The 17,394-nt window shown below is 46.3% G+C and overlaps 1 protein-coding gene across 1 annotated transcript in view; it reads right to left on the reverse strand.

Annotated features, from left to right (window-relative positions):
* Positions 1–17,394, reverse strand: part of MLH1 (mutL homolog 1) — a 180,564-nt gene that overhangs the window by 33,573 nt on the left and 129,597 nt on the right. The window contains 2 exon segments of the mRNA XM_029589829.1: positions 1,006–1,040; positions 1,043–1,068. Coding sequence (XP_029445689.1) covers positions 1,006–1,040; positions 1,043–1,068 — 61 coding nt within the window.

Here is a 17,394-nt window from a genome sequence, read left to right on the forward strand (position 1 = left end):
TTTGTCTTGCAGTGGAAGAGCTGCCTATATGAGCGCAAATATGGCATCTCCCTGGGTTAGCATTCAAGCTCTAGGCAGATCCTTATCCCCATTGATCAGTTTGTCTTAGACCTTATGTCCATGCATGTAGTCTGGACAACGTTTGCCAGAAGCATATTCAATGGCTTTTTCGCTTTTTTTTCCCCTTCCTCTTTAGAATAAAAAAATCTCGATTTTTGTTGTCTCGGAGCTCTTATTCTGTGAGCTGCTCTGGGGGTAAATAGGTCCTCCACAAGATCCTTCTTTTTTTGGCCCAGCCGTTTTCTCTCACTTCTTTGGTTTTCCAATTCAACTGGAACCAGTCTCATTGGGGCAAAGGCGCCATGAGCCTTCATTCACAATCACCTGGAGGCAGGGGGCGGGGAGGGAGGAGGGTGCTTTCCCTGTTTTTATATCCCTCTCTCAAACTTGGCCCAGTCATTGCAGCAACCACACACACACACCCCAAAAAACCCAAAACAAAACCACACAGTTCCCCCTCCAGACCCTGGCAAATGTGGACCCTAAATCTGGTTACTAGGGGTCATCACTGAGCGATGACTGAGAGACTGCAACAGCTCCAGCCTGACCTGGGTACTGAACTCGGCTCCTCTGCCTGGCAGTGTACAGCACTGCTACCGAGCAGGCCCTTAACTCATTCATAAAATATAATTATGAACTACCTCTTCCTTTATCATCTTATGAACACACTTACTAGCACATATGAAGGACATTCTTGCACATAACATTGTTCATTTCTTTTTACAAGTAGGGCAAACATTCCATTTTTCATTAGGTTACTGGCCCTTTTATCTTTTCTGGTTTTATCCAGAATCATTAAGAATCATTAAGAATGTTTATCATCTTATGAACACACTTACTAGCACATATGAAGGACATACCTGCACATAACATTGTTCATTATTATATCCCCCCATCTAAATGCAACATATAAAACAACAGGATCTGAGACAATACTATACTTACTGATAATCTTAAAACGCCAAAGTTCCCAAAGTCAAAATAAGTATCTGGTAGAACAGCTCCTGGCTAAAATGGGAGGAAAACAGAAAGGATGTTTAAGGAAGCATTTATTATATAAGTAACAGACTAAGTTTATACTGTGCATTCCAAACATAGCTAATGAAGAGAGAGAGAGAGAGAGAAGCAGCGAGCTGTCTGGGGCAATGACAAAGAAATGGCCAAGAGTTTAAAACAGAGAAAAAAATCAACTGAGACAGAACTGATGCACCACAGTTGCTAACAAAGATGGTGTCTGATGATGGTATACATTCCAACGATGCTGAAAAGATATCTTTATGGACAGCATTTAGGCCATTCCTCAAACGATTACAGTAGAATGTAGCTGGGAGCAAGATTAATCTTATACAGAAGCAGCAGTTCAGGTCTTCATATCTGACAAGAACTGTGGCAATGGAGAGACAGAGAGCGCTGGCTCAGAGAACCCCCTTCCTGCCAAAGCTCCCTCAATGGAGAACTCCTGTCTGCCTCTGGACAAGGCGGAAAGGGGAAAGGTGAAACTTCTCTAAGAGTTTTGTCTGCAAGTGGTGCCTCAGCGGTGGAATACGCCATTTCCAAGGTGTGTGGGTGCCCCCTGAAAACATTACTTTACAAATCCTCTGGCAGACTATTTCTGATTTGATTTAAGGAAATCTTCTTCCTAGCACACAATCCTTACAAGGCTAACATGGAAATGAGTCTCAACAAATTCAGAGTGATTCTGTGTGTTCTTCTATTGCTGTTTTGCACAGACTAAAATGGGAGAAATGGATACATTTAAAAACACTGTATCTAAAGAAAGTTTGATTTGTTGATGAAAGTTCAAGAATTGCTCTATGCGTCAACAACCAACATTGCTCTATGCTTCAACGGCAAGAGGAAATGTGGAAAAGAGGATTTCATTCAGGCAACAACAAACAAGTTAGAACAGTCTGGGTAAACAAATAAGCGTGGGAGTAGCTTGCTTGTTGCGGCGGTAACTACCCCAAACCAATTAAGCCTGATACTTCACTTTCAATGCATACCCAGCGTAAATCTCTGCTTCAACGGCAGGGGGGAATGAAGAAAATAGGATTTACATTCAGACAACAACCAACATGGACTGAATTGCACAGTCTGGGTAAACAAATAAGAGTGGGAGTAACTTGCTTGTTGCGGCGGTTACTACCCCGAACCAATTTAAGCCTGTTACTTCACTTGGAAAGCATATCCAGCGCAGCTCACTGCTTCAATGGCAGGGGAATGAAGAAAATAGGATTTATATTTAGACAACATCTAACAAGGCATTGATCTGAGCAGTATGAGTATACAAACATCGGGGTAACTTGCTCGATATGACAGTTATTACCCTCAAACATTAAGCCTTATACTTCAGTTTGATACAGCTTCAACACTGCTCTCTGCATCAGTGCAAGGAAATTAGAATCAAAAAGCTACCAATAAGGGCCCTGAACTCAGCGGTCGGAGTAACAGATAAGTATGAGAAAATAAGTGTGAAAGCTTGCTGGGCAGACTGGATGGGACTATTGGTCTTCTTCTGCTGTCATTTCTATGTTTCTATACAGAATTTCTCTTGGTAGAAGAATATTAGGGTTGTGAATTTTCCTTAATCAATTTCTATTTCTAGTTTACAGTTATTTAAAAATTATCTGGTAGAGTGGTTCTCAACCTTTCTTCTGTCGGGACACACCTGATAGAGAGCTCCCAAATGAGTGACACGCTGAACACATGACAGTCACAAGGCTAACCTTACCTCCACCACCCCCCCTGAACCTCAGCAATGGGTATAAAGCAGAACTAGAACATCCCCTGTACAATTCACTATACAAAAAATATATTCTGGTGTTATCTCAATAGCAGCAACACAAACTCCCTCTACTACCAGGTGCAATAGCCCTACTTATAAAAAGACAGCAGTTCACCACCAATGCAAGTCCTATTGAGAAAACACAGCAAATAAGGTGAGGTATTTTACTACCTACATGCTAGTTAAATACCTCACCTCGGTCATACACACAAGTTGACCTTCACCAAGTACAGAAAGATTGCAAATTACAAATATGGAGACAGAAACAGGAATGGAAACCGAAAAAAGACACTCTGCATGCAGTATAAAACAGGGGGAATGTAAACAGAAATATAGCACCTAACATAATACCAGGATCTGCAATAATGTACACAAACTAATCTGCACAACGTTACACCTACATTATGGTATGCACTCAAATGGAACAACCCTACCTATAAAAAGGCAACACTACAAATATTAAACACCAATACACTTTCAATTAGGAAAACAGAAAAAGCCAAACTGTTATAGATTCCCAGACAGAAATAGTTGTAAAACTATATGAATAAATTTTTCAAAACAGCTGATGAACAGAACATCATCTAACAATTAAAAAATCTTAAAAATTCTTCAAAAACCAATAAAATATTTCAAAACGGCAGACACATCACATAATACACAATAATTAAAATGGCAGTTGATAAAGAAAAATTAACTTAAAAAGCCACCTTTACTTACCCTCTCCAGCAGTTCTCCTACTCCTTTCCCTTGGAGGCCAAGCAGCAGTAGTTGCTGAAGCTGTCCTCACAGTCCACTTCCATAGGGTCCACAGCCAGTCTCTTCTCTCTCTCACACACACACACACACACACACACACACACACACACCAGTCACACCCTCAGGACCAGTTTCTGTCTCTCACATACCAATCATCTCCCCAACCAGTCTCTCTCTCTCTCACACACACACACACACACACACACACCAGTCACCTCCCTGATCAGTCTCTCTCACACATACATATGTCACCTCTCTGATCAGTCTCTCAATCACACAATCCTCTCTCTCTCTCTCTTACTTACACAAAAATTCAAACACACACACAGCCAGCCAGAAACCTGCTCTGTCTCTGGCACACTCACACAGAAGCACCATCCCTGTCTCACATACTCACCACGCACACACCACTAGCACCCTCCCTGTCTCACAGACACACCACACGTACACACAACCACCAGTATCTCCCTGTCTCTCACACACCCAGAGAAGCACCCTCCCTGTCTCACATACATACCATACACACACCAGCACCCTCCCTGTCTCACATATACACACCCAGAAAAGCACCCTCCCTGTCTCACAAACACACCACACACACCAACAGCACCCTCCCGTTTCACACACAACATACACACACCAACAGCACCCTCCCATCTCTCACACACACCAACAGCACCCTCCCTGTCTCACATACACACCATATACACACCACTAGCACCCTCCCTATCTCACATACACACCAGCACCCTCCCGTTTCACATACACACCATACATACACCAACAGCACCTTCCCTGTGTCACATACACACCATATACACACCACCAGCACCTCCCTGTGTCATATACACACCACCAGCACCCTCCCTGTCACACACACATACACACCAGCACCTCCCTGTCTCACATACACACCACACACACACAGACACACTCTTCCTGTCCCACATAGACACCACACACACAAAAGCACCCTTCCGATTTCAAATATACACACACACATATACACTGGCCCCCAGCTAAACAACTTGTCTTCGGCCCTGCTGCCCGCAGGTAGCATGCGACACACCTGCCAGTGCATGGCAACACACTGGTATGTCGTGACACACATTGAGAATTGCTGATCTAGTAGTATACTCACGGGATAGTTTGTCTCCGATAGACAAATTTCTTTGAGCTTCATTTTCAAAGTGATTTACAAGCATAAAACTCTGTTTTATGCACATAAGGAGCCCTTTGAAAATCAATATGAGGCTGCGCATGTAAAAGTACCCAGGAAACTCCATTTCGGGTGTACTTTTACCCGCACTAGAAGAGGTGTTTTGGGGAAGTGGGATGGAGAAAGGGGGGTTGAAAGCATTGGCATGCATACTTTCGCTTTTCAAAAGTATGTGCGTAAATGTACGTATAAAAATTACATCAGCAAGGAGGGACTCATGCCCCTTTAAGAGGGCCATGCTGCCACTTCAAAGCACTATTGCATTTTACCTGCTTGTGCTGCTGAACCAAGAATGGAGGTCAGAAAAGTTCCTGGGGCCTGTTAGCCCCGCCCTCAAATGTCACGATGTCGGCAAGAAGTGACTCGTGCCTCTTTATGCATATTTAACCCCAACCCGGAATGCCCTAGACTGCCCCTTTTTCCCTGGTAAAACATATGAATGAAAAACAAAAATACGTGCACATTGTCAACCTTTATAAAATAGAATATGCGCACTGAGCAGAGTTGCTTACCTGTTACGGGTGTTCTAGGACAGCAGGATGTTAGTTCTCACACATGGGTGACATCATCAGATGGAGCCCGGTACGGAAAACGTTTGTAAAAGTTTCTAGAACTTTGACTGGCACACTAAGCATGCCCAGTATGTCACTTTCCATGTGTCCTCGCAGGGTCCCTCTTCAATCTTGTAATATAGAATTCACGAAAAATAAAAAACATAGGAGAAATCCAACTCCACAGGGTGGCGGATGGGTTTTGTGAGGACTAACATCCTGCTGTTCTTGGAGAATACCTGTTACAGGTAAGCAACTCTGCTTCTCCTAGGACAAGCAGGATGGTAGTCCTCACACATGGGTGAATACCTAGCTACCAAAACCATAAGACAGCCAGCACTCAACAAGTGCACAACCACAGTGTTGCTATAACACTGGGAGACAGCCTGAACAAAGGGGCCCAAGGCAGAGAGAGTTGGGTTTCACAGATGAAAGAGATTACGGAGGACTGACTGGCCAAAACTGCTGCCACATCAGCCATTATTGTTCAGACAGTAATGTGAGGTGAGTCGCAGCCCTGCAGATCTCAACCAGGGGCACTGCAGCAAGAGGACTACCGAAGCTGCCATGGTTCTTACAGAATGAGCCTCGACATGGCCCCCAAGCTGCAGTCCCACCTGCGTATAGCAGAAAAATACAATCTGCTAGTCAATTCGATCTGTTTTTGTCAAAAGAGACAAAGAGTTGTGTGGACTGCCTATGGCCCGCCATATAGTTTAGGTAAAAGGCTAGGGCCCTCTTGCAATCCAGGGTGTGCAGAGAACACTCACCCTGGTGCAAATGTGGCTTTGGAAAAAAGATGGGCAGGAAGATAGACTGGTTGAGATGGAATTCCATCCCCACCTTTGGTAGGAACTTAGGATGCATGCCCAGAACCATCTTATCATGAAAGAATTTCATATAAGGTGGGTATGACACCAAAGCCTGAAGTTTGCTGACCCTGTGCGCTGAGATGGCCACAACTAGGAAGATGACTTTCCAGGTCAGATGCTTCAGGTCACAAGATCATAGGGGCTCAAATGGAGCCCTCATGAGGTGGGCCAAGACCACGTTAAGGTCCCAGGATACCACTGGGAGCTGGATCGGAGGCTTGAGCTGAAGCAGGCCTTGCATGAAGCACCCCATGAGAGGCTACATCGAGATGGGTGAGCCATCCACCCCTTGGTGATAGGCCCCAATAGCACTGAGGTGGACCCTCACGGAGGTGGTCTTCAAGCCAGCCTCCAAGAGGTGCAACAGGTAGTCAAGAAGCTTTGAGGTGGAGCAGGAGAATGGATCCAAACCGTGGTCCTGACACCAAATTGAAAAACTCTTCCACTTCAGACTGTAAGACTTCCTAGTGGAAGGCCTCCTGAATGCTACTAGGACCAGAGACACCTCTTCCGAAAAGCCTCGAGTCTGTGAGGTCATCCTTTCAACATCCATGTTGTGAGAGATAAGGCCTGGAAGTTGGGATGGTGTAGCCTGCCCTGATCCTGCGTGATTAGGTCTGGGGAGGTCCCCAGACTGATCGGAGCTCAGAAGAAAAGGTCCTGTAGAAGCGGGAAACAGATTTTGCCCCAGCCAATAGGGCGCAATCAGGATCAAGATTCTCTGGTCTTGCTGGAGCTTCAGGAGAATCTTCAACACTAGCGGAAGCAGAGGGCCTTCGCTCGCCATTGGGGCCGGTGCCCCAATGGTGAGCGAAGGCATCCTATGTTGGCTTGCTGTCGCTCCTCAACAGGGAGCAGAACTGACTCACTTTCCTGTTGTAAGTGGAAGCGAAGAGATCTATGTCCAGCGTTCCCCAGAGGCGGAAGATCTGATCCACAGCCTTCTGCTTTAAGGAGCATTCATGGGGGCGGAAGGAGCAACTCAGATCGTCTGCTGCCACATTCTCGGTCCCCGGAAGTACATGGCATGAAGTAGGATGCTGTGGGACAGAGCCCAGGACCAGATCTGGACTGCTTCTTGACATAGGAGGAACCCTGTGCCTCCCTGCTTGTTCAGTTGCCTCATCGCCACCTGTCGGTCTGAATCAGAACTACTCTGTTGGCCAGGTGATCCCGGAACGCCCAGAGCACGTACTGGATCACACGGAGCTCCAGGAAATTTATCTGACGTTGCTTCTCCTGTATGGACCATCAGCCCTGGATGTAGAGATCCACGATATGGGCTCCCCAGCCCGGGTGGGAAGCATACATAGTGAGGGTAATTTGAGGGGGAGAAACCTGGAAAGAAAGGTACACCTACCTCCAAACTGGACTGGGTCTCCCACCACAATAAGGATTCCCGAAGTGGTGGAGTGACCATGATGCACACCCGAAGGTCCTGGGTGGCCTGACGCCACCGTGACTGCAATGTCCACTGTGCCCTGAGCATGTGCAGTTGAGCAAAGGGCATGACATGGACAGGTGCTGCAATGTGGCCCAGCAGATGCAGCATCCTGCGCGCAGAGATCTGACAACCCAGAGATCATTCCTGCCAGGGACACCAGGGTAAGCACTCTGCCCCACGGCAGAGAAGCCCAGGCCTGAACCATGTCTAACCTGGCTCCAATAAAGTCTAGCTACAGGGAAGGGACCAGTTGGGACTTCGGGTAGTTGATCAGAAAACCCAAGGCCTCCAAGATCTAAATGGAGGATTGAAGAGACTGCAGTGCACCCAACCTGGTGGTGCTCTTGATGAACCAATCATCCAGGTAGGGGAAGACCTGCACTCAATGTTTTCTGAGATAAGCACCCACCACCGCTAGGTACTTCGTGAAGACACGGGGTACAGATGCTAGGCCGAAAGGTAGTACCCAATACTGAAAGTGCTCCTCCCCTAGCAGATATTGGAGGTATTTCTGGTGGATGGGAGAGATTGCGATGTGAGAGTAGGCATCCTTCAGGTTGAGGGAACAAAGCCAGCCCCCCCCCCCCTCCGTAGAAGAGTAATTAGGGCATCCAGCGAAACCATTTTGAACTTTTCTCTTATGAGGAATCTGTTCAAAGCCCTCAGGTCCAGGATAGGATGGATGCCTCCTGTTTCTTGGGAATCAGGAAATACCGGGAGTAAAACCCACTGCTCCGCTGACTTGGTGGAACGGGTTTGACAGCTTGAGCCATTAGAAGGGCAGAGAGCTCTTCTCAAAGCATCTGCTTGTTCACCGAAAACCCCCATGAGGGGCAAGGAGGAGATTTCAGATGGACCCTTTGGAAATTCAGTCTCCCCGACAAACGATAGACAGGACCCATTGATCCAGGGTAACAGTCAGCCAACGGTCTGCAAACAACTGCAGGCAGCCTCCAACTGGGGGGTCATTTGTTGCAGGCACAGGTGGCTGGCTTAGGCTCCCTTGCAGCCAGTCAAAACCCATAGTAGGGCTCTACTACGGGACTGGTTAAGGCCGAGGGGTGCGCAGCTACCATATGCAGGCTCTAGGTGCAGCATGTTGGGATCTCGCCCTAACTACTGGAAGATAGTATTTCCTCAGGTGGTATAAGGGACATCTAGAACCCTGCCTCAATGACTTTTTTCCAGAGGACTGAAGGTCTGAGGTGCTGGCAGACAGATGCTAGCAGGTTTCAAGATAATCCTTCAATTGTGCCACTGCTTCCTTGATTTTATCTCCAAAGAGATTTTCACCGGTATAGGGCAGGTCCGCAATATGCTCCTGTACCTCTGGCCGGAAGTCCGAGGCCCTAAGCCAGGCCATGTGCTGAGCTCCAATGCCCACCGCAGCTACCCTCACCGCTGTTTCAAAAACATCACGTGCAGAGCGGACCTCATGTTTGTCACATTCCAAACCCTGCTGAACCACTTTCAGAACCTGCTTCCAGAGATTTATAGAAACATAGAAATGACGGCAGAAGACGACCAAACGGCCCATCCAGTCTGCCCAGCAAGCTTTCGCATTTTTTTTTTCTCATCTTATCTGTTACTCTTGGCCTTTAGTAACCTTTGGTTCTATTTCCCTTCCACCCCCACCATTAATGTAGAGAGCAATGTTGGAACTGCATCTAAACTAAATAGCTTAATTAGTTAGGGGTATTAACCGCGGCAATAAGCAAGCTACACCCATGCTTATTTGTTTACCCAGACTATGTAATTCAGTCCTTGGTTGTTGTCTGTATATAGATCCCCTTTTCTTCATTCCTCCCTGCCGTAGGAGCAGAGAGCTAGGCTGGATATGCATTGAAAGTAAAGTATCAGACTTTCTCCCCTGCCGTTGAAGCAGAGAGCTATGCCGGATATGCATTGAAAGTTAAGTATCAGACTTTCTCCCCTGCCACTGAAGCAGAGAGCTACACTGGATATGCATTGAAAGTGAAATATCAGTCTATCTCCCCTGCCATTGAAGCAGAGAGCTACACTGGATATGCATTGAAAGTGAAGTATCAGTCTTTCTCCCCTGCCGTTGAAGCAGAGAGCTACGCTGGATATGTATTGAAAGTGAAGTATCAGTCTTTTCCCCTGCCGTTGAAGCAGAGAGCTATGCTTGATATGCATTGAAAGTGAAGTATCAGGCTTATTTGGTTTGGGGTAGTAACCGCCGTAACAAGCAAGCTACTCCCCGCTTTTTTGTGAATGCAAATCCTTTTTACCACATTTCCTCATTGGTGTTGAAGCTTAGAGCAATGTTAGAGTCGCATTAACCGTATGTTTATTGAATAAAGGTATTATCTCCAGGTAGCATCCATCATTCTCGCAAGCCACCCACTCTTCATTCACATCCTCTAGACTTTATGGATCCACAATGTTTATCCCACGCCCCTTTGAAGTCCTTCACAGTTCTAGTCTTCACTACTTCCTCTGAAAAGGGGTTGTAGGCATCCACTCTCTCCGTTAAGAAATACTTCCTGACATTTGTTCGGAGTCTTCCTCCCTGGAGTTTTAAATCGTGACTCCTGGTTCTGCTGTTTTTTTTCCAACAGAAAAGGTTTGTCGTTATCTTTGGATCATTAAAACCTTTCAAGTATCTGAAAGTCTGTATCATATCACCTCTGCTCCTCCTTTCCTCCAGGGTGTACATATTTAGATTCTTCAATCTCTCCTCATAAGTCATTCGATGAAGACCACCCACCTTTTTGGTCACCCTTCTCTAGACCGCCTCCATCCTCGTATCTCCGAAGGGACAGAGAGGTCTCCAGAACTGAACACAGTACTCCAGGTGACGCCTTACCAAGGACCTGTACAAGGGGATAATCACTTCCCTTTTCTTACTCTATATTCCTCTCTCTATGCAGCTCAGCATTCTTCTGGCTTTAGCTATCGCCTTGTTACATTGTTTTGCCGACTTCACCCCAAGGTCTCTTTCCTGCTCCGTGCACATCATCCCTTCACCCCCCATCAAATACAGTTCTTTTGAATTTCCACACCCCATATGCATGACTCTACACTTCTTGGCACTGAATCTCAGCTGCCATATCTTCAACCACTCTTCCAGCTTCCTTAAATCCCGTTTCATTCTTTCCACTCCTTCCGGCATGTCCACTCTGTTGCAGATCTTAGTGTCATCCACAAACAAACAAACCTTACCTTCTATCTCATCCGCTATGTCGCTCACATAGATATTGAACAGGACCGGTCCCAACACCGATCCTTGTGGCACTCCACTTAACACCACTCTCTCTTCAGAGTAAGTTCCATTTATCATCACACACACTGTCATCTGTCTGTCAACCAGTTTGCAATCCAGGCCATCACCTTGGCACTCACGCCTAAGCTTCTCATTTTATTCACCAGCCTCCTATGCGGGACCATATCAAAAGCCTTGCTGAAATCCAAGTAGATGACATTGAGCACTCTTATTTGATTCAATTCCCTAGTCACCAGTCGAAAAAATCAGATTTGTCTGACAGGATCTTCCCCTGGTGAATCCATGCTGCATCTGGTCCAGCAATTCTCCCGACTGGAGATAGTTCACTATTCTTTCTTTCAGCAGTGACTCCACTTTTCCCACCACCGAGGTGAGGCTAACTGGCCTGTAGTTACCAGCCTCCTCTCTGCTCCCACTCTTGTGAAGCGGGACCACTACCGCTCTTCTCCAATCACTCAGCACCACTCCCGTTTCTAGGGATCTATTGAAGAGGTCACACAGTGGACCTGCCAGCACATCTCTGAGCTCCCTCAGTATCCTGGGATGAACCTCATCAGGCACCATGGCTTTTATCCACTTTCAGTTTCCCCAGCTCTTACCACACATTCTCCACTATAAACGGAGTTACATCTACTCCACTCCCCTCCAGTTTCTTGTTAACTAGCGATGGTCCTTCTCCTGGGTCCTCTTTAGTGAACACCGAACTGAAGTATTCGGTGAATATTTCTGCCATTTGTTCGTCTCTCTCCACACATTGATCCTTTTCACCTTTCAATTTCACTATACCACTTTTCTCTTTTCTCTGATGTATCTGAAAAATGTTTTGTCACCTTCTCTTTACCTCTTTGGCAATCCTTTCTTCCGCTTGACTTTTTGCCGTCTTGATTACTTTCTTCGTCTGCCTCAATTGTACCTGATATTCTTCTTTGGGCTCCTCCCTTTGGGATCCTTTATATTTCTTGAATGCTGTTCTTTTAGCTTGAATGCTGTTCTTTTAGCTTTTATTTTGTGAGCCACCTCCTTTGAGAACCAGATAGGTTTCATTTTTCTTTTGCTTTTCTTTACTTTTCTAACATATAGATTAGTTGCCTTGATAATTGCTCCTTTTAGATTGGTCCACTGTTGATCCACATCTCTCTTGTTTTCCCAGCCTTTTAGTTCTTCCTCCAGGTACTTCCCCATTTCATCAAAGTCCGTGTTTTTGAACTGCAAAACTCAGGTCTTCGTGCTTCTTCTATGTATCCTTTGTGTGATATGAAACCATACCGTTTGATGATCACTGTTGCTGAAGTGTGCGCCCACCTGGACATCAGAGACATTATTTCCATTAGTGAGCACTAAATCGAGTATAGCTCCCTCTCTTGTGGGTTCCATTACCATTTGTTTGAACAAAGCCCCTTGCAGGGCATCCACTATTTCTCTACTATTGTTAGACTCTGCAGAAGGGATTCTCCAGTCTACATCCGGCAGATTAAAGTCTCCAACGATCACCATTCTCCCTTCTTTCCCATCTTTGGGATGTCTTCAACCAGATCTCTATCATGCTCTTCCTTTTGATTTGGAGGCCTGTAAACCACTCCCACATAAATGGATGCCCCATCATCTTTTTTTTAGGTCGGCCCATAGTGCTTCTTCATTGCTCCATCTTCCTTGCAGCTCAGATGCTTGGATATTGTTTCTGACATAAAGAGCCACTCCTCCCCATTTCCTATCCTCTCTGTCCTTCCTTAACAAGTTATAGCCCGGTATTGCCATATCCCAATCATGAGATTCCATGAACCACGTCTCCGTGACAGCAACAACATCCAAGTCCAACTCCACCACAGATTTCTGGAGTATTGGCTCATATATAATTGGTAACATGCAATCCAGGCTGCCAGTATAGATCCCTGGAAGACTTTCCTTCCTAGAGTGTCCAGGGCCCTAAGATTGCAACCTGGAGGAGTCGAAGTATTGGTCCGTGATATCTTTGCCTTTTTTTTTAGGGCGCATTCCACCACCACAGACTGATGTGGAAGCTGGCGGCACTCAAACCCCACGATGAGTTGCACCAAGTAAACCTAATCAGTCTTACAGTTTACAGGAGGGACCACAATGGGGTGCTTCCACAGCCGGACAAACAGATCTTTGAAAATGTTGGGTACCAGCACTATCGCCTCCTTAAGGGCATCCACAAATTGGAGGACCTCCAGCATTCTGTGTCTGGAGTCCTGCTTGGTCAGAAACTGGAAGGGCGCCAATTCTGCCATAGCTCTCACAAAGTCGGTGAATGTCAGGTCCTCTGGCAGAGATCTACACCTTTTCTCTGAAGTAGATAGCTCAGAGGGCAAGTCCTCTCAGCCCTCTGAGGAGGATGGGACGCCTCATCCTCCTACAGGTCATATGGGGCATCCTCCTCACTCAGTGTCCAGGGACACCAGAGGAGGCGCCCCTGTCCCGCTCCTAGGCCGAGATCCTGAAGGCACCAAGAGCCCTAAGGGCATGGGTGCAGGCACTGGTGGTCCCGCAGGCACCGAAGGGTGCACCGGCACCAGAGGCACTGCGGGCACCGGAAGCACAGAAGGAGTGATGGGGCCCAAAGACACCGAGCCCAAGGGGCCTGGGTTGGGCAACGCCAAACGGAAGCGGGGCCACTGACCTGACAGTTTTCTCACATTGGAGGAATTGGCCACTGGAATAGTCTCCAGTGGAGGCCGCTTCGGTGCCGCCTGTGGATCGAGGGTGCCTGGGGTACCAGGAGAGGCTGTGTCGGCAGTACGTTGAGAAGTATGTCCAGCCACTCCAACAACAGTGCAAGCCCCAATGGTGCAAGCTCCAGTGGTGGCGGCAGTGGCCCTGATGGGACCAACAGTTCGATGCTTTGTAGGGCTTGGCCGACCCCCAGCACACTAACTCCTCCTCGAATGCTAAGACAAGACAGCTTGAGGAGGAGGCGGCAGCGGCGAAATCAGATCCCCTGTTGGAGCTCCGAGGGGGATCAGTGCCCATCACATGAAGCGGTGGGATTGCCTCGGGCCCTCTGCCTCAATGGAGGGCGATGCCTCCTTGGGTTGGGGACCGCTTTGAGGGCAGTTCGGCCAGTGCCGGTGTCTTCCCGAGCTTGGAGCCATGGGAAGATGGCGATCGGTGGCAGTGCTTTCTTGACTTTCCCTGATGCTTGGCCTGGTTCTTCCACGGAGCTGAAGGAGATGGTGATGATCTGGACCTGGAACGAGAAGAAACAGAAAGTGGACGATCCCCCATGCCTAGTTCCATCAAAGAACCCAGCAGCAGGGAAGATAACATGGGTGCTGGGATCACTAACACCTTGTGTCCCCAAGCTTTCAACGCCCCCGATGCCGAGGGCTCAGACTTCCTGGCGCCAAACAGTTTGTCCATTTTATCTAGGCACGCATGACAACCTTTGGGAATCATCTGGGCACAGAAGATGCACCCATGGACGTCGTGCGATGCCCACAGGCACAAAATACATCCAACTGTGATGGACATAGTTTCGAGGGTACTGGGGGCATTGATGAAGGCCAGATGATGCCATAGGAAAAAGAATCTGACGAGTGGTCAATGAATGGTGGCCCCTGGAAAGCAGCACCATCAGGAATTGACCAGGAACAATGTAAGACTTACTGCGACGCCCACTAACGACCCCAGAAGTAGAGGGACCCAGAATGACAAGAAAAAAACGTGATTGGAACAGTTTTCCACCATAAAACAGCACAAACTTCAGTCGTGAGGCGCAAGTTTCTCGGAAAAAGAGATACTGAAGAGGGACCCCACATGGACGCGTGGATAGTGGCATGCTTTGTAAAAATTTTCTGTGCCAGGCTTCATCTGATGATGTTACCCATGTGTGAGGACTACCATCCTGCTTGTCCTAGGAGGATACATACTATCTATGCACGAAACCTGTTTGAAAATTCACTCCTTAGTTAGCAGTCTGCACATTAAAAGCATCACACATGTATGTATTTTTGTTTCATTTTATGTTTGAGAAGTATTTGAAAGCTCTTCCTACTTGGTCATGACTGCCATCAAAAAGTAAAAGGACAACAATAATGAGAGAATGACCGCAAAACAATTATTTTAAAACAGGATGCAAGGACAGAATAAAATGGAGCACACTTTTTATTCCAAAACAAATATATGAATAATAGCAAAGCATAAGATGCAAATACAGGGAAGTGCAAGGGGAGGAATCATCAAGACAATAGGAGAGAGAAACATGGACCCTAAGCTGGAAGCCTCAAAAGTACTTTTATCCTCAGCCAAACAAATAAATTCATAATTCAGCACCTTGAAACCTTAAAGGTAAATTTTTAAACCTGCATGCGGGCATCCATGTGTGCGCGGTTCCTGGCGCATGCACATGGGACGCACTGATTTTATAACATGCACGTGCTGACACATGCATATTATAAAATCTGATACCCACGTGCACATGCACACCTGATTTTATATCAGCGTGCACTTAAGGGAGGTAAATTTTCTACGAAACGTGCGGTGACGCAATAGGGCCTTTCCCCAGTTCCCTCCCAATTTACTCCAAAAAGCTAATCTGCTTCCCTTTTCCCCTCTCTGCCTCGACCCATAAACCCCCTATATCTTTCCTTCTTTTTTTTGTTTCCTTACTTACCTGCTTCTCTGGACCAGCAGTAGAGCTTGCTTGGGCCGGCCGGCTGCCAGTGTGCGCTTCATCGGGACAGTGCCTAATGGCGCTGTCCCAGCCCACCCATGCCCTGCCCAGACCCTCCCCTGGACCACCCCTTTTTCTTCCGCACGTATCTCCCAGTTTTAACATGTGCTGGCCATTTAAAATTAAGCCATTATTTACTAATTAAGAAAAAATATCCTTCTACATATTAAGACTCAGTACAGCTTGTTAGAAAGAGACCCTCATACAGCTGAACTATATGGCTTGAATAGTGTACCAACACAAGCTGTCAACATTATAATCATCGTTGGTCTCAAAAATGTCCTTTCATTGCTTTTATTTTGTAAGTTTTTTAATACAAAGTCTTTATAAGACTTTACATAAGAACATAAAATTTGCCAAACTAGGTCAGATCAAGCCCAGAATCCTGTTTCCAACAGAGGCCAATCTAGGTCACAAGCAACTGGCAGGATCCAAAAGGTTGACAGATTTCATGTTGCTTAACCTAGGGATAAACCGTGGATTTTCCCAAGTCCACCTTAATAACAGTTTACGGACTTTTCTTCCAGGAACTTGTCCAACCTTTTTTAAATCTAGCTACATTACCAGCTTTTAACAAATTCCAGAGCTTAATTATGTGTTGAGTAAAAAACTATTCTCTTCTATTTATTTTAAATGTATTATCTAGTAACTTCATTGAATGTCCCCTAGACTTTGTACTCTTTGAAAGCATAAACAATCAATTTGCATTTACCTGTTCCATTCCACTCATTTTATTGACCTCTGTCATATCTCTTCTCAGTCATCTCTTCTCCAAGCTGAAGAGCCCTAACTTTTTTAGCTTTTCCTCATAGGGAACTAGTTCCATCCCCTTCATCATTTTTGTCACCCTTCTCACGTCACCACGGCCCAAAGAAAAAGATTGCATTTAAATGCGCTGATGCTCCTCCTCCTTCCTGCCTATGCGGCCCCGGAAGTAAACGTTGCCGGAGCCGTGTGGGCAGGAAGGAGGAGAAGCATCAGCGCGTGCAGAAGAGAAGCAGCACTTGCGCTTACGGGGTGCCACAAATTCCAAGTCGCAGCGGCCCAAGAAGAGGAAGAGGCCCGGTAGCAGGGCCGCTGCGGCCCGAGAAGATTAGGGCCACTGCAGAGCCCATCCTGCGGCGACCCGTGAAGAGGAGGCCCAGAGGTGAGAGAGAGGCTGAGGGTCTGTAGAGGGTGTGTATGTGTGTGTGCGCGTGTGTATGGGATGAGTTGAGAGATTGTGTGTGAGAGTGAGGACCTGAATGTTTGCAGAGACAGCAAGTGCTTGAGCAAGACAGCATGTGGGAGTGAGAGAGAGCCTGTGTGTGTGAGACCCAGACAGCACATGCCAGTGAGAGATTGTGTGTATGAATGGTTGTATGAGAGAGAGCATGTGACAGTGAGAGCCTGTGTGTGTGAGAGAGAAAAATGCATGTGAGAATGAGCATCTGACTGTGTATTTGAGGGAAGAAGATGGAGAGAAAAGAAACAGAAAAAAAGACAATATAAAAGGAATTGGCAAAAAAAAATAAGAAAGGGAAAGTGGAAAAAAAAAGCCTGTGACCAACCAATTAGAAAATTAAGATCAGACAGCAAAGGTAAAAAAAAAAAAAAAATTACTTTTTAGTGATCTTTGGGAATGTGCAAGAAAGAATTATTTGTTTTTGCTTTATTAATAAATACAGTACATATATTAAAATTATATCTTGTTATTAGAGCTACAAATATCACAAAATTATGGATTTTTCTAGAAGTGACACACCACCCGAGTTATGCTCGTTTTTT

This window comes from Rhinatrema bivittatum, chromosome 2 (genome assembly GCF_901001135.1).
Source record: "Rhinatrema bivittatum chromosome 2, aRhiBiv1.1, whole genome shotgun sequence".
NCBI classification, from domain to species: Eukaryota; Metazoa; Chordata; class Amphibia; order Gymnophiona; family Rhinatrematidae; genus Rhinatrema; species Rhinatrema bivittatum.